The 25,403-nt window shown below is 49.9% G+C and overlaps 2 protein-coding genes across 2 annotated transcripts in view; both read right to left on the bottom strand.

The window, feature by feature from the left end:
* The window catches only part of COL11A2 (collagen type XI alpha 2 chain), a 73,037-nt gene extending 59,951 nt beyond the window's left edge, over nt 1–13,086 (bottom strand). The window contains exons 1-6 of the mRNA XM_088662572.1: nt 13,059–13,086; nt 8,845–9,012; nt 7,593–7,803; nt 3,938–4,100; nt 3,708–3,848; nt 361–618 (exon numbers count right to left, since the gene is read on the bottom strand). Of these exons, the coding sequence (XP_088518698.1) occupies nt 361–618; nt 3,708–3,848; nt 3,938–4,100; nt 7,593–7,803; nt 8,845–9,012; nt 13,059–13,086 (969 nt within the window). The remainder of the gene's footprint in view (nt 1–360; nt 619–3,707; nt 3,849–3,937; nt 4,101–7,592; nt 7,804–8,844; nt 9,013–13,058) is intronic.
* The window catches only part of LOC118081372 (class II histocompatibility antigen, M alpha chain), a 129,661-nt gene that overhangs the window by 17,186 nt on the left and 87,072 nt on the right, over nt 1–25,403 (bottom strand). The gene's annotated exons all lie outside the window — the stretch shown is intronic.

Consider the following 25,403-nt stretch of genomic DNA (forward strand, 5'->3'; position numbering starts at 1 on the left):
ATGCCAGCAATTGGGGGGGGGCAGGTGTCCATTTGGGGGAAAGGAAAAGCACAAGAGAAGTCCGAACTTAGGATAGGGCCACTGGCACGGATGTGGGTTCTCGTTTCCCGGAAGGTTGAGGGAAAGTCAAATCCCAATCCGGCCGCCCCTCCCAAGAGAGGATGGGGGAGCCCTTCCGAAGTTTCGTGGCTCCTTTCTCTTGGTGCCCCCCAACAGCCCGGCATGCAGTTCGTGGCACGGTTAACACAAAGACACGTGGAGGTGGGGAGACGCAGACAGAGACACAGGCAGATGAAGGGGCAGTGGGGTGGTTTCAGGGGGGCCAGGCAGCACTCTGCAACCCCTCCCCTGTGGCTCTACCTGCTGGTAGCCGTTCCCTGGCTTCCGGGCTCCGGTGGCGCCAGCGTGGGCCTGGCCCCCCGATTTGCCCGGGGTTTTTTTCGTGGTTGCCTTGGCGCTGCCGGCCTTCCCGCTGGACTTCCCGTTGCCGGGGTACTTGGGGCCGTTTTTTGAGCCGGTCTTGGCGGCGTAGGCGGGCGCTGTGCCCGCGAGCTGGCGTTTCTGGGGCTGCGTCGGCTTCGCTTTGGGCTTGGCGGGGGGCTTCCCCTTGGCCGGTTTCTGGCAGCGGCGGCAGCGAGGAGCACGGCGTGGGCAAACGACCACAGAGGACGGGGTGATGAAGATGGCGATGGAGGAGGAAGAGGGGAGGAGCAGGAAGCAAAAGCAAATGAGAAACATGAGCAGCCGCCTGCCAGGGATGATTCAGCTGCGGCCAAACCCTAAACCGTGGTTAATCCCAACCACCGTCAGTGGAAGAGCTTCGTAAACTGTGGTTTGAAGCTGCCTTCTTTGCACTAAGCACAGTTGCTCTCCCCCCCCCCCCCCCCGGTTTGGAAAACACAGCAAGGTGGGCTTAACTGAACACAGGAGAAAAAACTTCTGAGCTGCTTCTTGTGGCCAAATTGGGGCAGAGCATGCCCTCCAAACACTAAACTATGGTTTAGCGTTTCTCCTCAACCAGCCCACTGAAACCCACTTCCAAGTAAATATTCACAGCCTTCCACTTGTATAGGAACTACAGAAGGATATTTCTTATTATGGTCTTTTGTTTTGGTTCAGAATGAATTCCACAGCCTACAGCTCCATATATTTCTGCAGAAAACCCGTAAGATTGTGGTTTTCCTCACTGCAACTAACCCACCGATTCTGCATTGCCCCAGATACTAATGCATGTTCGTGTTTCAGCCACGGCCACGCTGCATCATGGGCTCTGGCGTTCCCAATGGACTACGTGGGATATGATGCAGCGCAACCGCGAGTGAACTCCACACAGGCTGAACGACGCAAGCCCGGGTTGCGGCTGCTAGAGGAGCGAGCAAGCGGGCTTCCTTCGTGTGCAGGCACACTTCTTCAGATACCTGTGCAAGTATCTGAAGAAGTGTGCATGCACATGAAAGCTCATGCCAACGACAAACTTAGTTGGTCTCTAAGGTGCTGCTGGAAGGAATTTTAATAATAATAAGGTTTGCCTGCAACTCAGCTATTATCCACCCAAGGACAGTCATGATCCTGCCAGTCTCCAGCAATGACTATTTCCCAACCCACACTCCCTCAATCTGCCTGGATAACTCCCCAGACTCTACTCTCTCCTTGGCTGTTCATCTCTGGAAGAAACTAGTGGGGGGGGGTTGCCCCCCAAGCTGCTAAATTAAAGGCAAGGTAATGCATAGACATTGATAAATGGATGGATGGATGGACGGACTGATGGACAGGTGGACAAGACAGACAGGTGGACTATTCCACAACCACATGACAAGGACAAGACTCAGGTACGAGGACGGACGGACGGACATTTCTGGGGAGGAGCACCACGGCACCGCTCCCTTTACCTGCTCACTGGCGCCCCCCAGAGGCAGTCCGCCCTCGCTAGGCCCGTAATAGTAGGGGTAGGTGTCATAGTCCTGCAGGTCCTCACCAAAGTACTGAGGGAGAGCAAGAGAAGCGGTTTCTTCAAAAACAGAACAAAAAAACCATAAATGGCTGCAGAGATCCGCCAGTCCCCAGCGGTTGAGAACCCTTCCCGCAAACGGGTGCTGGGTGCTCCCTGCCTTTCTAGAAACAAGGGGTGCAACCTCGGGGGCTTTGAGCTCCCTGAAGACACTCTCCTCTCTTTTTTAACTCCAAAAAATACTGGATTGGGGAAGTGGCAAGCGGTTTCCTGCGCTCCACCCTTTCGAAACACCAGCAAGAGGTTTGGGGGCCCCATAGCTGCCAAGTTTTCCCTTTTCTCACGAGGAAGCCTATTCAGCATAAGGGAAAATCCCTTAAAAAAAGGGATAACTTGGCAGCTATGTTTGGGGGGGGGCTTTTTCCTGCGGATTCAGTGGCACTGATCATTGCCACCCCCCTGAAAAGCAAACATGGGAGGGAAAGTTAATCCTAAGAAACCTCAAAAAGGAAAAGGAAACGATTTGAGAGGGAATCCAGTATTTGCCCGCTTCCCGACTGATAATTCACCAGGTTTGCAAAGCTGATCTGTCAATTAGTTGGTTAAATTGATCAACTAAAAACCCTTGGCTGGATTAAGCAAGCTGCTTAATAATGCAGGTGGTAGAAACTGGAGCCTCTTCCACTCTACATATGAAAATGAAAGCAGATTTAATCCATCAGTTAAAATGCAGCAGGTGGTTAATGGAATGAGATTTCTTTGATCACCTGAAATGTTCCGAAAAGTTCATAGAATTGCAGTTTTGGAAGGGACCCTAAGAGTTATCTAGTCCAGCCCCCTGCAATGAAGGAATCACAGCTAAAGTTGCCAACGGTCAACAATGTGCTCAAGCTTGTGTATGAGAGTTCTTGCCCTTTCATCATTATAACGAAGGGAGCTCATTGCTAGTCCACCAAAATACCAATATGTAAAATCGTTCTCAATAATCACCCCAATTTAGCAACCTGCTTCCTCTTCAGGTGCAACATGGACACAATCCTGCACTCCATATCCACCGGCAAAAGGGGGCGTTAAGAACTGCCAGGAGGCGAAATCGCAGTGCCAGCCTTTAGCTGTGCTTCCTGGATTGCAAGGGGTTGGGCTAGATGACCGCAGAGGGTCCCTTCCGACGCCACAATTCCATCTTTGGGCTGGCCGAAAGGGGAGCCTGGCCTTGCTCCGAAACACAAGGAATGAACGAAATGCCCTGAGTCAGAACGAAGGTGGAAAATTCCCTGAAGAAAGAAGATGTTCTGAAAGAGAGGCAGATTTTTGCTGTGGTTGACCTTAAGAATCTGGCACGTGGAAAAGGTGTTTCCTTTGCGTCATTTTGCTGCCTGCAAAATAGTTTCCTTTCCCTCTCCTGGCACAGTCCGGGCAGCTTTAGCATCCTAGGAAGCTGTTCTGTACAGAATTGGACCCTCGTCTGCACAGATCTCTCCCAAGTTCCAAACTTGAACCAGGGGCCTTTGGGATGGGTTAGAAAGACGTCACCACTTTCCCAGCTGTCTGCCCTCAACAACAACCCCCCTCCCAGGAGGGCAGGCGAGGGTTCATACCGTGATTCGAACACAGAACCGCCTCCTGGGTTCCTCCTCCCAGAAGGAAACAGACCTTTCCCCAAGCCCCGCTGCCCGGCAAGGATGCTGAGGAGGTGGAAGGGGGGGCGAGGCGTGGACCCCTTTCCTGAAACCTGGCTCCTCCGTGCCCCTCACCTCACCTCAGGCCTGCTGGGGTTCCTCTGGGCCTCCTGCGCTTGGGGCTTCTGCGAGGCCTTCACGTCGCAGTCGGGGCTGAAGTGTTCGCAGAAGTCGTAGGCTGCTTGGGGGCTGGAGGAGATGAGCAGCTGCTGGATGTCACCCTGCGGGGCGGAAGCCAAAGGAAGAGGTTGGAGAGCCTGGCACCCACAGGCCGAAGGAGCAGCGGGAGAGAGCGGGAAAGGCCACCCACCTCGAAGACCTCCTCGTCCAGGATCCGGGTTCCAAAGACGGTGATGCCCCGCGTGTCGATGGCCGGCTGGTTGCCGCGGGGCAAAGGGCGGGTCACTTTCTTCTTGCAGTCCAGGATCAAGGTCACCTGCTTCTTGCTGATGCTCAGAGCCACCCGATGCCACCTGGATAGGGGGGAATCGCAGAGTCACAGAACGGCATGAAGTCGGAGTCACCGCGTAATCATGCCAGTTCCACGTGGATAAGAAGGGGGCTGGTATTCAGTATGGCGCCACCTGCAGTTTGGAACTCCCTCGACTTTATTGAAATGCAGCGCTGGCAGAATGGGAGGATGGAAAATAATAATAATAATAATAATAATAATAATAATAATAATAATAACAACAATTATTATTATTATTATTATTATTATTATTATTATTGGAAACCCTCCCATCAGGTGTCAAGGAGATAAGTAACTACGCCACCTTTAGGAGACATCTGAACTCAGGCAGCCCTGTACAGGGAAGATTTTAATGTTTGGTGTTTTATTATGTTTTGTGTGTGTGCTGAAATCTGCACAGAGTGGCTGGGGAAACCCAGTCCGATGGACGGGGTACAAATAATAAAATTATTATTAAATTAGGATGAGGCCACGAGAGGGTCCAACAGTCAAGCAGGTGGTTTCTGCACAGGTTTATAGAGGAAAGGAACCCATCCTGCCTTGCAGGATATCATAGAATCATAGAATCGGAAGAGACCACAAGGGCCATCCAGTCCAACCCCCTGCCAAGCAGGAAACACCATCAAAGCATTCTTGACATATGCCTGTCAAGCCTCTGCTTAAAGACCTCCAAAGAAGGAGACTCCACCACACTCCTTGGCAGCAAATTCCACTGCCGAACAGCTCTTACTGTCAGGAAGTTCTTCCTAATGTTTAGGTGGAATCTTCTTTCTTGAACTTTGAATCCATTGCTCCGTGTCCGCTTCTCTGGAGCAGCAGAAAACAACCTTTCTCCCTCCTCTATACGACATCCTTTTATATATATTTGAACATGGCTATCATATCACCCCTTAACCTTCTCTTCTCCAGGCTAAACATACCCAGCTCCCTAAGCCGTTCCTCATAAGGCATCGTTTCCAGGCCTTTGACCATTTTGGTTGCCCTCTTCTGGACACGTTCCAGCTTGTCAGTATCCTTCTTGAACTGTGGTGCCCAGAACTGGACACATTCCAGCTGAGGTCTGACCAGAGCAGAATACAGTGGTACTATGACTTCCCTTGATCTAGATCAGGGGTCAGCAAACTTTTTCAGCAGGGGGCCGGTCCACTGTCCCTCAGACCTTGTGGGGGGCCGGACTATATTTTGAAAAAAAAATGAACGAATTCCTATGCCCCACAGATAACCCAGAGGTGTATTTTAAATAAAAGGACACATTCTACTCATGTAAAAACATGTTGATTTCCTGACCGTCCGCGGGCCGGATTTAGAAGGTAATTGGGCCGCATCCGGCCCCTGGGCCTTAGTTTGGGGTCCCCTGATCTAGATGCTATACTCCTATTGATGCAGCCCAGAATTGCATTGGCTTTGGGAATTGCAAAACCTACACAATTCCCAATTTTGTGTAGGAGCAAAACCTACACAATTCCAGAGTGGAGTCCCTAAGGCGGTTGAATTCATTTTACCTTGTATTTCTCAGAATTTATACACTGCTTGGTGGTAAAAAGTAGATGGGGGAAAAAAACTGTTTACAACAAGAATGGAGCAATGGAGCTATCAGGAAAACACAGCTAAGAATGAACAACTACAGTATATTGAACCTTCAAAAAATAATTTGAGTGAACTGATAAACTAAAAACCAGATTAGAACACCTGCCAACATTGGTCTACGTAGAAACACAGGAAGGCGCTTCCCATGGAGCAAGACTGTGAGTCCCTCTGGATCAGTATTGTCTACACAGACTGGCAGCAGCTCTTTCAGGGCGGGTTGGACTAGATGATCCTTGAGGTTCCTTCCTACAGTACGATTCCCCACAAACAAAACCGTTTTTAGCAGGGGCTGAAAAGAGTCCAGCAAAGGGACCTGCTTGATGTTTCCAAATATTGGTTTCTTACAAACACGTCACAATATTTCACGAATTAGAAATAAAGAACTCGTAACACATCTCTGTTAACTGCGGGTGCAAGAACGACCATTGCCAGGACACGGAAATCATTGCAATTATTGACCCCGGACCAGAGCCAAAGTGCAATCTGGCAGAAAATACAGTATTATTGGAAAAACTGACACAGAAATCACAGGTTGAGCAAGAGGCCAAAGGTTTGTATAAAGCACATCTTTTAATTATTATTTTTCTTTCCCCCTCCTCTTGCTTTTATATAAACTCCTGTAGACCATAGTTGCTGCTGATACTGTGTGTGTGTGTGTGTGTGTGTGTGTGTGTGTGTGTGTGTTTGTGGCCAACAACTCAGGCAATGGATGTTACTATGCATTACAGTATATGGAAGTGAGAGCTGGACCATAAAGAAGGCTGATCGCCGAAGAATTGATGCTTTTGAATTATGGTGCTGGAGGAGACTCTTGAGAGTCTCATGGACTGCAAGAAGATCAAACCTCTCCATTCTTAAGGAAATCAGCCCTGAGTGCTCACTGGAAGGACAGATCCTGAAGCTGAGGCTCCAATACTCTGGCCACCTCATGAGAAGAGAAGACTCCCTGGAAAAGACCCTGATGTTGGGAAAGATGGAGGGCACTAGGAGAAGGGGACGACAGAGGACAAGATGGTTGGACAGTGTTCTTGAAGCTACGAACATGAGTTTGACCAAACTGCGGGAGGCAGTGCAAGACAGGAGTGCCTGGCGTGCTATGGTCCATGGGGTCACGAAGAGTCGGACATGACTAAATGACTAAACAACAACAACAACAACAACAACAACAACAACAACATGCATTATATTTGGTGTTTGTTAAAATTGTGGTGGTTTTCTCATATGCGGCTTGGGACCCTCGTACCTACGGGACCGCTTCTCCTGGTATGCCCCGTGGAGGACCTTAAGGTCCACAAACAACAATACTCTGGAGATCCCGAGCCATAAGATGGCAAGATTGGCCTCTACTAGAGCCAGGGCCTTTTCAGTACTGGCCCCAACTTGGTGGAACGCTCTTTCCCAGGAGACCAGGGCCCTGCGGGATTTGTCATCTTTCCGCAGGGCCCGCAAGACAGAGCTGTTCCGCCTGGCCTTTGGGTTAGACTCAGCCTGACCCCTGTGTTTTCCTCCCTCATGGCTTGGATTTATGGACTACTTGAAATGAGGCTGCACTTTAAATTTTAATACTGTATTTTAATCTGTATTTTAATTAATTGTTTTTATGTTTTACTGTAATTCTGTTGGTGTGAGCCGCGCTGAGCCCGGTTCTTGACTGGGGAGGGCGGGGTATAAATAAAAAATTATTATTATTATTATTATTATTATTATTATTATTATTATTATTAATACACTTTGAGGAGTTCTGTTGCTGTATTCAGAGACGATTCTCTGAGTGTTTGTTTTATTTTTGATTTTTATATTCTGTAATTGTCTAGCGTTGTATGTTTTAACCATAATATCAAAGGCCTTCCCCCTGCAGTGGGACGATGGAGGGGGCAGAGAAGGAAGTCGGGGGGGAGCCACTCACTTGCCGTCGGCCAGGTTGACCCCTCGGAAGATGGGGTAGTCCTCTGGGGCAGGGCGCCCACTCTGGTCCTCATAGAGGAAGACGGGGGAGCGGCCCAACTCCACCCCCAACTGCTGGGTGCCATGCTGGTTGTAGATGGAGAGGAGGAACGCCTGGAGTCCGGATTTGGGCTTCACCAGAGCCATGATGGAGAAATCCTCTGGGAATTTGCCTGGGGGAGAGGGGAGAGCAGAGGGAGGGTTTAAAGAGGGCTCCACAACACCCACCAAACCCCACAAAAGGGGTGTTTTTTTAAAAAAATTGTATAAATTTTATTTTTCCAATACATATGAATACAAAATACAAAACTTTCCAACCGAGATACAGAATCAAAATACATCAAACTTATAACTACCCTATATCCCCCTCCCTCTCCTTCCCTCCCATTTCCCTACCCCCCTTCTCTTCCTTTCTCATTTTTTCCATCTTTAATACTGTTTAAACCAAATATTTTAAAACAACAATAACAAATGTACTAAACAATAATATGAATACATTAAATAATATATTTTTACTGTATCTAAGTGTCTGTGTCGTTTTTTCTCTTACTTTTCCCCTACATTGAGAATAGGAGGAGAAGGAGAGCCTATTCAATGTCCTCTATACTTGTTTTTAATTCACCTAACGGACTTCCTGTCTGTCAATTCCTGGTGTATATTTTGGTTTTAAAGACGAACGCACATAACACAGTATGAATCTCTATTGCAATTTTCTAATACGCCCTTACCTTCTAATGTACCAAACTTCAAATCTAAATCTTATCTTTCCCCAATATTCTTCAAATTCAACCAAATACTAACACCTATACTTTTGAAGGTATATTTTATACCTTTCCCAATTTTCTGCCAATTTTTGTTTTGATTTGCCCCTCAAATTATTTGTTAAATAAGCCATTTCTGCCAATTCTTGTAATTTACCTTTGCCACTCGGTTACTGTACTGCAGGGACCCCCATTTCCTTCCATAAAAGGGATGATTTTGGAGGCTTCCCACATAATAAGAATGAATAATAATAATATTCTGCCCACCTGGCTGGGTCTAAGCTACGAGAAGCATTGGCACATTTAAAGTACAGGGGTCCCTTTATACAGATACCTTGGTTCTCAGACACCTTGGTTCTCAAACACTGCAAACCTGGAAGTCAGTGTTATCTCCTGGGCTAAATTGAGGGGAAGTGACAGGAACCCCCAAACACACAGACTTCGCTTGCGTACCTGGGAAAAGCTGCCGGGTGGGAGCGCTGATCTGCGCCTGCCTTGATATCCGGTAGGCCACATCGGGCCCCGATCCTGAGCGCCTCTTGGGGCAGAAGCCCGTGGTCTTGCGGACGCCCTCGGGCTGGTTCTGAAGCTGCAACACTTTCAAGACGTCCACCGGTTCGGCTGCAGGAGGGAAGAGGAGAAGATGGGAAATGTGGGGGTTACAAACCTGGCCTGCCGCCCCCCACCTCACCCCACGCAGACCCTTCCTGCTGCTCTTAAGTTGCCAACTTTTTCCCCTGGCCCTGCTCCTCTGCTTTCAGGAGAGCCTGCTGGTCGGGTCCAAATACCCTGCTCTCGCTCATCTTCCTGCTTTTTGCACAAACTGGCACAGGAGCAGAGCCAGTCGGGAAAGGTGGCAACCCTGCACGGATCAGCCAAGGCAGCCCCTTCGAACAAGTGGGGAGGGTCGGGCGAAAGGTGAAGAGAATCTGATTATCATAAAATCATGGAATCATAGAGTTGGAAGAGACCACAAGGGCCATCCAGTCCAACCCCCTGCCAAGCAGGAAACACCATCAAAGCATTGTTGACATATGCCTGTCAAGCCTCCACTTAAAGACCTCCAAAGAAGGAGACTCTGCCACACTCTTGGCAGCAAATTCCACTGTCGAACAGCTCTTACTGTCAGGAAATTCTTCCTAATGTTTAGGTGGAATCTTCTTTCTTGTAGCTTGAATCCATTGCTCCATGTCCGCTTCTCTGGAGCAGCAGAAAACAACCTTTCTCCCTCCTCTGTATGACATCCTTCTATATATTTGAACATGGCTATCATATCACCCCTTAACCTTCTCTTCTCCAGGCTAAACATACCCAGCTCCCTATGTGGTGCCCAGAACTGGACACAGTATTCCAGGTGAGGTCTGACCAGAGCAGAATACAGTGGTACTATTACTTCCCTTGATCTAAATGCTATACTCCTATTGATGCAGCCCAGAATTGCATTGCAATTTGCTGGAGGAAGGAAACTCGGGATCAGCGAATGGGGGGCTTCCAGAATCTGGCGGGAAGGAAGGAAGGACAGTCTTCACAGGCTCCGCGCAGCCTCCTCCTCCTCATTCACACAGTTGTGCCTGATGCTCTCTCTCTAACCACTGAGCCACGCTACCTCTCAAACCCACACGGGGTCACCACCGGTCCGGTCCTTGACCCTCCCAGTCTCGCTGCTCCCTCAGCGTGCCACAAAGGGGGTCCCCATGGAACAACACCCTCCCCCCCCACAAATGTGGGGCCCTCCAAGAGCCTGGAGGCTGCATGGGAATGGGAAGGAGGCTGGCATCTCAGGTGTGCCCAAAGCAATCAGCATTCCGATCTCCTCTCTCTGAGCCGTGAAAAAGAGTCTTTGTTTGGCGCCGGAGGTGGATCCCGGCCAGGCGGATGCTGGGCACACGCCTGTGCACACCGCCAGCGAGGAAAGAGGGAGGAGGAGGGAGGAGGAAACGCAGGGAACAGGCAGCTGCACGCACCACACAAGACGCCGCAAGGTGTGTGTGGGGGTCATCATAGAATTAGAAGGGACCCAAGGGTCATCCAGTCCAACCCCTTGCAATCTCAGCTAAAGCATACAATCTTGGCTTAAAAACCTCCAAGGAGAGTCACCTGTTCATCACAGCATGAAGGCCTTCAACATAAGGACCCGCTCTGTATTTGTGAGAACCGCATCTATTTCAGTGGGGCAGCAGCACCAATGCACTTTGGAACGCCCTGCCACTTGACAGCCGGCGGGCAGGCGCCTCCACTGAGCTCTTTTTGGCACCTGCTTAAAAGGTTATTTTGCTTTGTCAAGACTGACTGGGTGATTTAGAGAGCTGTACATGTGAATTATGGTGCTGGAGGAGACTCTTGAGAGTCCCATGGACTGCTAGAAGATCAAACCTATCCATTCTTAAGGAAATCAGCCCTGAGTGCTCCCTGGAAGGACAGATCGTGAAGCTGAGGCTCCAATACTTTGGCCACCTCATGAGAAGAGAAGAATCCTTGGAAAAGACCCTGATGTTGGGAAAGATGGAGGGCACTAGGAGAAGGGGACGACAGAGGACAAGATGGTTAGACAGTGTTCTCGAAGCTACGAACATGAGTTTGACCAAACTGCGGGAGGCAGTGCAAGACAGGAGTGCCTGGCGTGCTCTGGTCCATGGGGTCACGAAGAGTCGGACACGACTAAACGACTAAACAACAACATGTGAATACTCTACCACTGTGGAATTTACCTGATAGAGCACATCCCTCTCTCAGTCTTAGGGTCATGGATTCCTCCAATGCAGGGGTTGGACTAAGTGACCCCTGTAGTCCCCTCCAACTCTACCATTCTATGATTCTTTTCAATCTTTCTACGATTATTAGGATTATTATTTCACTATCTTGCCATGTTATCCTTCCTGCTGTAGGTGAGCTTACAGAACCAGCCACTGGACACAAACCTCCTTCTCTATTGAGGCCACTTACTTTTAGGGAAAGGGCCACTAAGAACATTTGTTTTTTAATTGCCATTTTAATTTTTTCAAAAGCCTTAAGGGATTGCTGTTAATTTTCCCTTTTCTTATTGCTTTTCTCTCTTCCGTAAACTACTTTTAGGGTTGTTTATTTTCTCATTTTAAAATCAAGCAGTGAGTATAGATTTTATGAAACGGAATCATAGAATTGAGAACCCAAAGAATCATCTAGCCCAACCCCAGAAAGGAGGCCTCTCGGATATTTGGGAACTGAGTCGTTAACAGTATAAGCCTTTGGCCACCATCCGGGTCATGCCTACTTGGAAGTATGTCCTTTTGAGTGCAATGGGGCTTGCTCCCAGGTAAGTGGGGTTGGCCTTGAGGGCCGCCGTCCTTTCAAGGCAACCTTTCAAGGGCCGGTGGTGGTGGTGGGCGGGGCCAGAGGCAAACGTTAGTCAAGCAACAGCTGTACATTTGGCCCTTTGTACAGTAAGTTAATGGAATAGAAGGGGAAGAAATGGAGGCAGTGAGAGATTTTACTTTCTTGGATTCCATGATCACTGCAGATCATAGAATCATAGAATCATAGAGTTGGAAGAAACCACAAGGGCCATCCAGTCCAACCCCCTGCCAAGCAGGAAATACCATCAAAGCATTCCTGACAGATGGCTGTCAAGTCTCCGCTTAAAGACCTCCAAAGAAGGAGACTCCACCACACTCCTTGGCAGCAAATTCCACTGTCAAACAGCTCTTACTGTCAGGAAGATGGTGACAGTAGTCACGAAATTAAAAGACACATGCTTCTTGGGAGAAAAGCAATGACAAACCTAGACAGCATCTTAAAAAGCAGGGACATCACCTTGCCGACAAAGGTCTGTATAGTTAAAGCTATGGTTTTCCCAGTAGTGATGTATGGAAGTGAGAGCTGGACCATCAAGAAGGCTGATCGCCAAAGAATTGATGCTTTTGAATTATGGTGCTGGAGGAGACTCTTGAGAGTCCCATGGCCTGCAAGAAGATCAAACTTATCCATTCTGAAGGAAATCAGCCATGAGTGCTCACTGGAAGGACAGATCCTGAAGCTGAGGCTCCAATACTTTGGCCACCTCATGAGAAGAGAAGAATCCCTGGGAAAGACCCTGATGTTGGGAAAGATGGAGGGCACAAGGAGAAGGGGACGACAGAGGACGAGATGGTTGGACAGTGTTCTCGAAGCTACGAACATGAGTTTGACCAAACTGCAGGAGGCAGTGGAAGACAGGAGTGCCTGGCGTGCTCTGGTCCAGGGGGTCACGAAGAGTCGGACACGACTAAACAACAACAACAGTAAGTTAGTTTTCTACATTCTCTCTCTGTCTTCCACCCAGTCAAGGAAGACATTTAGTGCACAACATAAGAATGCAATAAATTTCTGCCGGATTAAGCCGGTGGCCCATCTACTTCTCACAGCGGCCGACCAGGTGCACCCCAGGAGAAACCCACAATCAGGATTCGAACCCAAGGACCCTCTCCCCTGCTGCAGTTTCCAGCAACTGGGATTGCTACGCTGGACTGTGGAGCCAGAGCACAGCCACCTTGGTTAGCAGCCATCCCTAGTCTTCTCTTGTGGCAGCAGGTTCCATAGGTTAACACTGTGCTGCGCGAACAAGGCCTTTCAGCTTCACGGGGTGTGGGCGAGTTTCAGCATCACGAGAGCCAGGCAAGATTTCATGAGCTCCAGACGTGCTTTGAAGGTACCCAGCCTGAGGACGAAATTCCCTGGCATTGCCCGTATTTATTTACTGAGAGGCAGTCTCTGCGCCGCTGGCTGCTCTCTCGAGCAGGCAGGAAACAAAAAGCTTCCTTTTTCTCAATGGAGAAGCCGAAGCAGAGCCCAGGCATGCCTTGGGGCAGGCAAAATGCAGCAATCTAACTGTGAAGGTGGAAGCCAGGTCACCCACATCCCTCTTTTTCTCTCTGGCAGCCCCTCGTAGACAAGTAAGATTGTCTTCCATAAACACGGCCTTAACAGTGAGTGACTGTGGAGGCCAATTTTGAATCCACACGTCCTTCCACAGTGGGGACATTGGTTTCTGGGCGGGAGCTGATCACAATGAGGGTTTGCCAAGCGTGCCTTCCTCTTGGCACGTTTCTCCCTTGCGTCCTGAGTTCGAGTGTCTTCAAAGCCCATGACACCTTTGGTAAAGGCTGTTCTCCAACTGGAGCACTTGCAAGCCAGTGTTTCCCAGTTGTCACTGTTTATGCTACATTTTTAAAAAAGATTTGCCTTGAGAGTCTCTTTTGTTGACCACCAGCATTACGCTTTCCATTTTTAGGTTTGGAACAGAATAGTTGCTTTTTAGCATCCGAACAACAAGACCAGTGCAACGAAGTTGATGTTGAAGAATCATTGCTTCCACACGGGTGATCTTTGATTCTTCCAGTAGATCCAGACAGGGGCTGAGCCCCCAAGAGGCCCAGGCTCACCCCCAGATCACCAGCCGGCTCCTTCCTCCCTTTGGAACTGGCCGAGCAACAGAGATGAACCACCTGCCAACATCGCCTCTGTCTTGTCTGGATGAAGCTCCGGTTTCCTGGCCCTCATCCAGTCTCTTGCCAAGGTCAGGAACCAGTTCAGCTTATCCTCCGCCTCCCTTGCTTGTGTGAGGGCCTTGCAGAATCATAGAATGGGAGCATTGGAAGGGATCCCAAGGGGTCATCTAGTCCAGCCCTCAGCAGTCGCAACGGAAGCATCCTGGACAGGGGCCATCCATCTGTGTGTCATCTCTGTGTGGATGACAGTGGACCCCCAAACTGCAGAAGACCCCTGCCCAGTGGTTTCACACAGATGCCCAACAGAACGGAGCGGGGGGCTGTGTAGAGAAGGTGCAATCCTGCGGAACTCCAGCCCACGGGATCCTAATCCAGATTCCAGAAGGACATCTTGGCTGATTGCATGGAAAGTGGCTGAGAGATGATGATGGTGATAGTCATCCCAGTGCTGAATCCAGGCCTAAATGGGTCCAGAAAATCCACCTCCCCCAAGATCCCAGATCCACCGCCCCAAGATCCCAGCTCCACCTCCCCCAAGATCCCAGATCCACCTCCCCCAAGATCCCAGATCTGTGTGCCCAGATCCCAGCACAGATGTTATGGGATCTAGTGGGACCTTCAATTAAGCAATTCTTAGAATCATAGAATCATAGAATCATAGAGTTGGAAGAGACCACAAGGACCATCCAGTCCAACCCCCTGCCAAGCAGGAAAAACCATCAAAGCATTCTTGACAGATGGCCGTCAAGCCTCCGCTTAAAGACCTCCAAAGAAAGAGACTCCACCACACTCCTTGGCAGCAAATTCCACTGCCGAACAGCTCTTACTGTCAGGAAGTTCTTCCTAATGTTTAGGTGGAATCTTCTTTCCTGTAGCTTGAATCCATTGCTCCGTGTCCGCTTCTCTGGAGCAGCAGAAAACAACCTTTCTCCTGCTCTTCATGACATCCTTTTATATATTTGAACATGGCTATCATATCACCCCTTAACCTTTTCTTCTCCAGGCTAAACATACCCAGCTCCCTAAGCCGTTCCTCATAAGGCATCGTTTCCAGGCCTTTGACCATTTTGGTTGCCCTCCTCTGGACACGTTCCAGCTTGTCAGTATCCTTCTTGAACTGTGGTGCCCAGAACTGGACACAGTACTCCAGGTGAGGTTTGACCAGAGTAGAATACAGTGGTACTAATATATATTTCGCCTCTTCTCCGCCGGCTTGGCAAAGTCTGTTCCTTCTGCCGGGTGGGGGGCGTCTGCAGCAGCCGCACCGCCCCAGAGCCGGCAGATCTCTGCGCAGAGACGCAGCGCATGATCCAGGGGCCTCTCTGGCTCTGCAGTGGCCCGCCGTCGGTTTTGTGCCCGGCCCCCCTGGCGCTCCCCGTCCCGCATCTGGCCAAGCCATCATCCCTCGGCGTGTGCCTCCCCCACTCCCCCCCCATCAGCTCCTGATGGCTTCCCCAGACTTGTTATTGTTCCGAGGGAAATCCGAGCCGACGCCTTTGGGTGCCAACTGGACGGGAGGGTGGCGTGGGGTGAGCGGCTGGGCGCGAAGCTTACCACTGGGAGAGACGGGGGTGCAGCAGAGGGCGCGGGGGCACAGGTGGGGTGGGATACACACACCTCCACACCCCACACCTTCTTGCCTCTCCACCTCCCCAACTCGTCTTGCCCCGTCCACCATCACCGGCCCTTGAAAGGTTGCCTTGAAAGGACAGCGGCCCTCACGTGGAAAACAGTGAGCAAGGCCCATTGCACTCAAAAGGACATACTTCCAAGTACGCATGACTCCGATGGTGGCCAAAGGCTTATACCAGGGTTCCCCAAACTAAGGCCCGGGGGCCAGATGTGGCCCAATCCCCTTCTCAATCCAGCCCACGGACGGTCCGGGAAGCAGCATGTTTTTACATGAGTAGAATGTGTCCTTTTATTTAAAATGCATCTCTGCGTTATTTGTGGGGCATAGGAAATCATTCATTTTTTTTCTTCAAAATATAGTCTGGCCCCCCACAAGGTGTGAGGGACAGTGGACCGGGCCCCCCCTGAAAAAGTTTGCCGACCCCTGGCTTATACTGTTATTGACTCGGGTCCCAAATATCCGAGAGGCCTCCTCCTTCCTCCCTATAGACATCCTCGGGTACCAAGATGGGCAGAGCTAGGGGGGTGGTCCAGCAGGGAGGGCCTTCTCGGTGGTGGCACCTGAGCGGTGTATCTCCCTGCCCATGGAGGTCCCTAGAATCATAGATCATAGAATTGTGGAGTTGGAAGGGACCCCCGAGGGTCATCCAGTCCAACCCCCTACATTGAAGAAATCAAAACTAAAGCATCCATGACAGATGACCAGCCAACCTCTGCTTAAATACCTCCAAGGAAGGAGAATCCATTCAATGGCTGAACGTCCATTCAATGTGATCGATTAGGGGAGCGAGGTTTACCTGCCTGTCGTGTTCCCGTCCCCCCCATATTTTATTCAAGTTGGCATCCCTGGGTGAGGGTCGTCCTACTGCTGCTGCGACAGAGGGGTGAGAAGAGGGCATACAAGAGGCGCCCCCCCCATCCCTCTCTGCTCATCGCCTATTTGAGCCCCCACACCTCTCAGTCCTGGGGGGGAGGGGGGAGCCTTGCAGGTTATATGTACCGTCCATTTTTTACAGCGCCAGGAAACTTTTGCCAAGCTCTCCTCCCGCACTGCACGCAAGGTCCCTCAGTGGCAGTTAGAATCACAGAATTGTAGAATGGGAAGGGAACCCGAGGGGTCATCTAGTCCAACCCCGTACAATGCAGGAATCTTTTGCCCAAGGTGGGTCTCGAACCCACGAACCTGAGATTGAGAGTCTCGCGCTCCGCTGACCGAGCTATTTTGCTGTTTTTCATTACTCTTCCATTCTTATTCAATCTTGCATCCAGGAGTTGGACTGGGTGATCCTTATCCTTACATAGAATCCTAGAATTATATAGAATTGGGCACACCAGTGGTCATCTAGCCCAGCCCCCAGAACCACAGATAAGAAATCCTCAAGCGGCGTCTTTCCAACCTCTCTATTTCTGGGATCAATTTCCCTGCCCAGGAGTTGCGGGTGACCTACACGCTTCTCCCCAGCCACCCCTATTCCATCAAAAACCACCTCCCTGTGAGGTGGGCAAGAGGCTGAGAAGGACAGGAAGTCCAACCACTGATAATCAATAATCAATAATCAATAATATTATTTGTACACAGCCCATCTGACTGGATTGCATGAAACTTGTCGCAGCTCCGCTCTCTCCATGCCTCTCCTGGTGCGCCAGGTTCTGCCCAACTTTTTGGGGGGTGGGGTGGGGGGTCCCGAACATGCATGTGATGTCATGTGGCGGGGCGATGCTTGTACTATTGTGACCCAAGAAAATCCTTAATAAAAACAATAACAAGAGCAAGAATAATAATGGAGAAGATTGAGGCAGACCGACCCCCCTCCTTGAAATATTTGGGGGGCACCCCTTAATGGCATCCCTGGGGACAGGGGAGCTTGTTGCAGCAGGAAAGGGAGACCCCCGTGCCTCTTCCCCTAACCCTAACCCACTACAGTGGTACCTCGGTTTAAGTACACAATTGGTTCCGGAAGTTCGTACTTAACCTGAAGCGTACTTAACCTGAAGTGAACTTTCCCATTGAAAGTAATGGGAAGTGGATTAATCCATTCCAGACGGGTCCACGGAGTATTTAAACTGAAAGTACTCAAACCGAAGCGTACTTAAATCGAGGTATAACTGCATCTATTTCTTTATATATGAATTGTTGGAAGGGAACCCAAGGGTCATCTAGTCCAACCCCCTGCAATGCAGGAACACAAACCATGGAGTAGCTTTGAATAGAGCTTGAGGCGACCTCATCACCCTCAATGTTTAACAGACCATTGTACTTTAATATTTTGTTGGAAGCCGCCCAGAGTGGTTGGGGAAACCCAGCCAGATGGGCGGTGTATAAATAAATTATTATTATTATTATTATTATTATTATTATTATTATTATTATTATTCATCATCCTGGAGGACGCATTGCACCCTCTGCGTGGCCACGGGAAGGAAGAGCTATGGAGCTTCAATCAGTGTGTGTGTGTGTGAACACGCGCACATATGGAAAGGGGGTGTTCTGCAGCAAAATGTTGCAGCGCAGAGTCTTCAGGCGGTGCATTCGACGCCACCCTGTCCCCTGGTTTCCCTTCCAGGTCCCTGACCCCCTCCTGAGCAGCCATTCAGCAAATGCAGCTCAGCCCTCTTGGGGTGGGGTGGGGGTGGAACGCAGGGTGGTCATACTTTCCACGATTTCCCCATCGACGTGATGCCTGCACTGCAGGGGGTTGGGCTAGATGACCCTCAGGGACCCTTCCAGTTCCACAATCCTACGTTCCTGTGGTTCTCCCCCGGTGTCTCTGCGCAGCTCTCCCTTTCGGCCCTGGGAAGGGCGACCAACAGTTTCCCAAACTGGTGTTCCCTTTCCGAAGAGAGGGTGGGATGGACGGACGGCTCCCCATTTGCCTGCCCCTTCTCCCCCCCCCCACCTCCCAGCCGGCTCCCACTGCTTCTGGGGGGGGGGGTTACCCTGAGTCTACACAACCATTTGATTTTTGAAAAACCATTTTGGCTGCCAAAACGGGAAGCGGAGGAAGTCCCATTAAATATTATTGGGCTGCGGGGGGGGGGGGGAGAAAGAGCTACTGGGATCAGGGAGAATCTTGGAAACATAGAAGTTGGAAGGGACCCCCAGGGGTCATGTAGCCCGACACACACACTACCTGCGATGCAGGAATCGCAGCTCAACTCCTCCCTCCGGAGCCCCAGAAGTGACAGACCCACATTCTCGCATGGAGCGCAAACGCGCGCACCGCGCTCACGGAGAAACCACCCCCCTCCCCAAGCCCCCAGACCCATGCTATTTTTGGGGGGAATGTTGTGGATTTGGGGAAGGTCTTTTCTTATTAGGGCTGCATCGCGACCCCAACAGCCAGCCAGGGAGAGGCGCTTGGCTCGCGAAGGAGGTGCGTTTTTCCAGCAAAACGCCCCCACTGGATTCCGCTGGCTCCTTTCTCAAAGTCTGGAAAAACTTGAAGTGTCAAGTGCGGCACCTGATCTCCTCCGCCGCCTCCTCCTCCTGTCTGGTATGACAGCAAACGCCTCTCTGGTTCCCCTTCCTCTCTCCTGTGAGAATCATAGCATAGCAGAGTTGGAAGGGATTTCCCCCAGGGGTCATCTAGTCCAACCCCCTGGGATGCAGGGCTAGAGAATCCCTGGCAGATGGCCGTCCGGCGTCCGACCTCTATCGAAGGAGTCTGTTCCACGGGAATGGCTCTTAGGAAATTTAGGAAATTTCCAGGACCAGAACCAGGACGAATAATAATAATAATAATAATTAAACCTCACCCATCCAACTGGGTTGCCCCAGACATTCTGAGTGGCTTCCAACAGAAAATAAGAGCACAGAGGTTATGATGCAGTCTGCTTAACATTAGCTGGTGGAATCTCCTTCCTTGTTACATGCAATTCCTGCATTGCTAGGGTTGGGCTAGAGGACCCCTAGGGGTCCCTTCCAACTCTATAACAATATGATTCCTTGACTATGATTCTCCAGCAATAGAAGAGTCACCCCTTTCTTCAATTTTTTTTTATTATTATAATTATAATTATTATTTATATAAAGGTAAAGGTAAAGGGACCCCTGACCATTAGGTCCAGTCGTGACCGACTCTGGGGTTGCGCGCTCATCTCGCATTATTGGCCGAAGGAGCCGGCGTACAGCTTCCAGGTCATGTGGCCAGCATGACAAAGCCGCTTCTGGCAAACCAGAGCAGCGCACGGAAACACCATTTACCTTCCCGCTGTAGCGGTTCCTATTTATCTACTTGCATTTTGATGTGCTTTCAAACTGCTAGGTTGGCAGGATATTATTTATATACCACTACCCTATTCCCGGAGGTCTCAAAAATATCACAATATATAAAATCAAAATAACAACAACAACAACAACATATTATTATTATTATTATTATTATTATTATTATTATTATTATTATTAATACCCTGCCCATCTGGCTGGGTTTCCCCAGCCACTCTGGGCGGCTTCCAACAGAAGTATTAAAATACAATAATCTATTAAACATTAAAAGCTTCCCTAAACAGGGCTGCCTTCAGATGTCCTCTGAAAGTCTGGTAGTTGTTTTTCTTTTTGACATCTGGTGGGAGGGCGTTCCACAGGGAGGGTGCCACCACCGAGAAGGCCCTTTGCCTGGTTCCCTGTAACTTGGCTTCTCACAGGGAGGGAACCGCCAGAAGGCCCTCAGCGCTGGACCTCAGTGTCCGGGCAGAGCGATGGGGGTGGAGACACTCCTTCAATAACCCAATAACACCGCCCCAAAAAAGAGTCACATTTTAAAAGGGTATGGGATGTTGATCAGGTCAACCAAAGGCCTGGTTAAAAAGGAACATTTTTGTCTGGTGCCTAAGGCTGTATAATGAAGGCGCCAGGTGAACTTCCCTGGGGAGAGCATTCCACAGACGGGGAGCCACTGCAGAGAAGGCCTGTTCTCTCCAGACCTCTGGAGGAGAAGGCACACGAAGGGGGGCCTCAAAAGATGATCTCAGGGTCCGGGTAGGTTGATATGGGAAGAGGTGGTGCTTGAGGTATTGCAGTCCTGAGCCGTTCGTGGCAAGTATGATGAATTTTATTTAAATCGCTGTCCAAATTGCCCTGGCGTCTGCAAGGAACGCCAGAAGCTGCCATCCACTAAGTCAGATCATTGCTCCAGCCAGAGAACTCAATATTGCCTCCACTGGTTGGCAGCAACGGCTCTTTGGGGATACTGTCAGGAGTGTGCAAGTCGGAGTTAACTTTTTATTAGCAAGAACACGATCTGCACAAGAATGCCAGGCCCAGAAGCTCATCCCTGGTACTGGTAGGTCTTGCCCCATGGATCAATGGCCAAAGCAACTGCCCAATTCATAGAATCCTGGACCCGTCAAGTTGCAAGGGGACCAAGGGTCATCTAGTCCAACCCGCTGCAAGAGGGCAGAGAAGGCCTTTGGGGGGTCCGATCCAACTTAGCAGGCTTTGAAATTTAAGCTTCGGAAATGCTCTCAGAGGAAAGAATTTGAGGGGGGGGGGGAGAGAGAGAATTCTCTGCTCCCTCTCCAAGAAGTAGCAGCAAAAAACTTTGGGTAATAAAAAGATTTGGGATCAAGCCAAGAGGCTCTCTTTCTTTTCTTTTCTTTTTTGTTAAGTCCTGAGCAAGGATCGTGATTCTGTTATGGACAGCAGTTCCCCAAAAAAGAAGCCTGGCCCACAAAATTTCTTTTATCTTTAGCTGAGATTCCTGCACTGCAGGGGGTTGGGCTAGATGACCCTTGGGTGTCCCTTCCAACTCTACAATTTTATGAATCAATGAAAATGCATTGGTCATTTTTCTTACTCCGCCCACCCACCAGAACCCAGGTGTCCTGCTCGACAACATGCCCCCCCAGCTGCGCCCGACGGCCAGCTGTTCGCAATTTCGCCGGCTGGAATTTGCAGCCAGGAAAAAAAAACACGACTTTTTCCAGGCGCGACCTGCTGGGGAAGGGGGAGGGTGTTTTGAGGGAAGCCGCCACCCCCTTTCTTAGGACGCCAAGGCCTGGCGGAGTCATTTGCAAGGAGCAAGTGTGGGGTGGGAGTCTGGGGTCCAGAATCTGCTTGCAGATTCATTCCCAGGGGAAAAAATTGGGTGTGCAGCCTTGCTGGGGGAAGCAAAGAAGGGGTGCATTTCATAATTCAATTTTAAAGCTATAATTCTTGCACTGCAGGGGGTGGACTAGATGACCCTTGGGTACATTCCAACTCTACAGTTCCAAGATTCTAAACGCAGACAAGGCCGGCGGGGAGGGGCCAGCCCCCTTTCTTAGGATGCCTAGGCCTGGTGGAGTCATTTGAAAAAAAAAAAAACCAAGCTAAAGGGGGGAATTAATTCTGCTGTCCAGAGGCTGTTTGCACTTTCCTTCCCAGGGAAAAAAAATGAAGAGGGGGGTCCCATGCTTTGTTGTATGGTGGGGCGGGGGGGGGGGTCCAAAATCAGGCAAGGCTGGAGTGGGGAGGTTGGGAGACGCATCCTGAGCCAGCCAAGGCTCCGCGTGCCCGGGCTGGAATTCCAAAGGGGCGACCATCCAAGTTCGAGTCCTAAACCCAAATTATTAAAAAAAATATATACACACATCACAGCCGCCTTCTCCAGCTAACAGGCAGAGATGAGTTTAGCAGAAAGACCAGCCTCGGCTTCGGCCCCACAAACTGATGGACGCGGAGGGCAGACGCCGCCTCGCCTGCAGTGCGTAGCGATGGGACGTGTGAACCGTGGCGCGCGCGTGTGCCGGCAGCAGACACGCGCGTGGGTGGCCAGGCGCGCCACCCCCTTTTACGCGCGCCTCGGCGGCATTCCTTCCTATTATATATATCCCAGACTATTTATAGGGCGCGCGGCCCCTTTCCAGCCTCCGGGTGGGAAAGAGGGGCAGAGGTCCCCCTTCTCCCAAGAACTCACGTCCAGGTGGGGAGGAGAGAGAAGATGCATGGGAGTTGCGAGATTTGGGAAGTTCGGAAAAGAGGCACCAAAACGATAAAGGGGGTGGAGCGACTCCTCTGTGGAGAAAGGACTTTTTAATTTAGACTGAAATGGCGATTAAGCAGGGGAATTGAGATAAATTCATAAAACTATGTCTGGCCTGGAGAGAGAGAGAGAGAGAGAGAGAGAGAGAGAGAGAGTCTTTCTCCCTCTCTCATAATGCTGGAACTGGTGGGCATTCAAGGAAGCTGAATGTTGGAAGATTCAAGACAGATAGAATAAAGGACTTCTTCATGCAGCGCAGGGCTAAACTGTGGAACTCCCTGCCACAAGAGGCCACGGTGGCCGCCAACTTGGACGGCTTTAGCAATTCCAAATAACTTCAATGAAAGCACAGCTCAAGCCACTCTTAAAGTGGGCATTGACTGGAGCAAACCATTTGCCCACGTACAACATTGAAATACCTCCTTTATTATTAAGTTTTTTGGGGTATACTCTTAGAAGGTTGCATAATGTTAAAAGGGTTAAAAGGCTGTGAGGGAGGCAGCTACGACTCTCCAGAAGGGACCCTGCACTTCTGAACCTTAAAGGCTCAGGAATACAATACCTCTTCCTATATGAACCTACCCGGACCCTGAGATCATCCTCCAAAGTCCTTCTTCGTGTGCCTCCTCCTTGAGAGGTCCGGAGGGTCGCAACACAAGAACGCGGCCTTCTCTGCAGTGGCTCCCTGTCTGTGGAATACTCTCCCCAGGGAAATTTGCCTGGTACCTTCATTACGCACCTTTAGGTGCCAGGCAAAAACGTTCCTTTTTAACCAGGCCTTTGGGACGCGGGTGGCGCTGTGGGTTAAACCACAGAGCCTAGGGCTTGCCAATCAGAAGGTCAGCGGTTCGAATCCCTGTGACGGGGTGAGCTCCCGATGCTTGGTCCCAGCTCCTGCCAACCTAGCAGTTCGAAAGCATGTCAAAGTGCAAGTAGATAAATAGGTACCGCTCCAGCGGGAAGGTAAACGGCGTTTACATGCGCTTCTCTGGTTCGCCAGAAGCGACTTAGTCATGCTGGCTCCATAACCTGAAAGCTGTATGCCGGCTCCCTCGGCCAGTAAAGCGCCGCAACCCTAGAGTCGTCCGCGACTGGACCTAATGATCAGGGGTCCCTTTACTTGGAGGTGTTATTGGATTGTTGTTGAACTGCCCTGAGACCTCCGGGTATAGGGTGGTATATGAACTATAATAATAATAATAATAATAATAATAATAATAATAATAATAACCACTTGTCCCTGCATGAGAGGGGACGTGTTAATGTGATGTCCTCCTCCCCTCCCCTCCCCTCCAAGTTGCAATAGGAGGAAAGGGAAGCGAACGTCTCTCTGCCCGCTCCTAGGGCACCATCCATGAACCCCAAAAAGGAGGGTCAGAAACAGTGGCCAGGAGGGATGTACCCAACACTTTTTGATGGAAATGGCCTGCAGGGCCACTCCTCTAACCTTGAGGTGACTCTGGTTCCTGGAGAGACAGTTGGCCTGGCTTTCGGAACGGGTGAGGCCGGTGGTTCTGCTAGGGTGTGGCAAGAGGCGATGGCAAGTGTGCCAGGGAGACCTAAGGGCAATCGAAGAAACATTTGAACATCTAAACTGAATCAGATCATACTGTTGTTGTTTTTTTAATTTGCAGAATATGGATAGATCTTTACAAACCAAGAGCACTGGCTATTATTCTACAGTTCTCCATGACATATTGTTGTGTGAGTTTTCAACTCTGGCAAACATTATGGATCAGAGTAAGGTTTTCTTTGTGTGGAAGAGGAGTTCAGAGTTTGTCTCAAACTAAAAAGGTAAAGGGACCCCGACTCTGGGGTTGCGGCGCTCATCTCGCTTTATTGGCCGAGGGAGCCGGTGTACAGCTTCCAGGTCATGTGGCCAGCATGTTGTTGTTGTTGTTTAGTCGTTTAGTCGTGTCCGACTCTTCGTGACCCCATGGACCATAGCACGCCAGGCACTCCTGTCTTGCACTGCCTCCCGCAATTTGGTCAAACTCATGTTGGTAGCTTCGAGAACACTGTCCAACCATCTTGTCCTCTGTCGTCCCCTTCTCCTAGTGCCCTCAATCTTTCCCAACATCAGGGTCTTTTCCAAGGATTCTTCTCTTCTCATGAGGTGGCCAAAGTATTGGAGCCTGAGCTTCACGATCTGTCCTTCCAGGGAGCACTCAGGGCTGATTTCCTTAAGAATGGATAGGTTTGATCTTCTTGCAGTCCATGGGACTCTCAAGAGTCTCCTCCAGCACCATAATTCAAAAGCATCAATTCTTCGGCGATCAGCCTTCTTTATGGTCCAGCTCTCACTTCCATACATCACTACTGGGAAAACCATAGCTTTAACTATACGGACCTTTGTCGGCAAGGTGATGTCTCTGCTTTTTAAGATGCTATCTAGGTTTGCCATTGCTTTTCTCCCAAGAAGCAGGCGTCTTTTAATTTCGTGACTGCTGTCACCATCTGCAGTGATCAAGGAGCCCAAGAAAGTAAAATCTCTCACTGCCTCCATTTCTTCCCCTTCTATTTGCCAGGAGGTGATGGGACCAGTGGCCATGATCTTGGTTTTTTTGATGTTGAGCTTCAGACCATATTTTGCGCTCTCCTCTTTCACCCTCATTAAAAGGTTCTTTAATTCCTCCTCGCTTTCTGCCATCAAGGTTGTGTCATCTGCATATCTGAGGTTGTTGATATTTCTTCCGGCAATCTTAATTCCGGCTTGGGATTCATCTAGTCCAGCCTTTCGCATGATGAATTCTGCATATAAGTTAAATAAGCAGGGAGACAATATACAACCTTGTCGTACTCCTTTCCCAATTTTGAACCACTCAGTTGTTCCATATCCAGTTCTAACTGTAGCTTCTTGTCCCACATAGAGATTTCTCAGGAGACAGATGAGGTGATCAGGCACTCCCATTTCTTTAAGAACTTGCCATAGTTTGCTGTGGTCGACACAGTC

This window comes from Zootoca vivipara, chromosome 2 (assembly GCF_965207765.1).
Source record: "Zootoca vivipara chromosome 2, rZooViv2.hap1.1, whole genome shotgun sequence".
Classification (NCBI taxonomy): domain Eukaryota; kingdom Metazoa; phylum Chordata; class Lepidosauria; order Squamata; family Lacertidae; genus Zootoca; species Zootoca vivipara.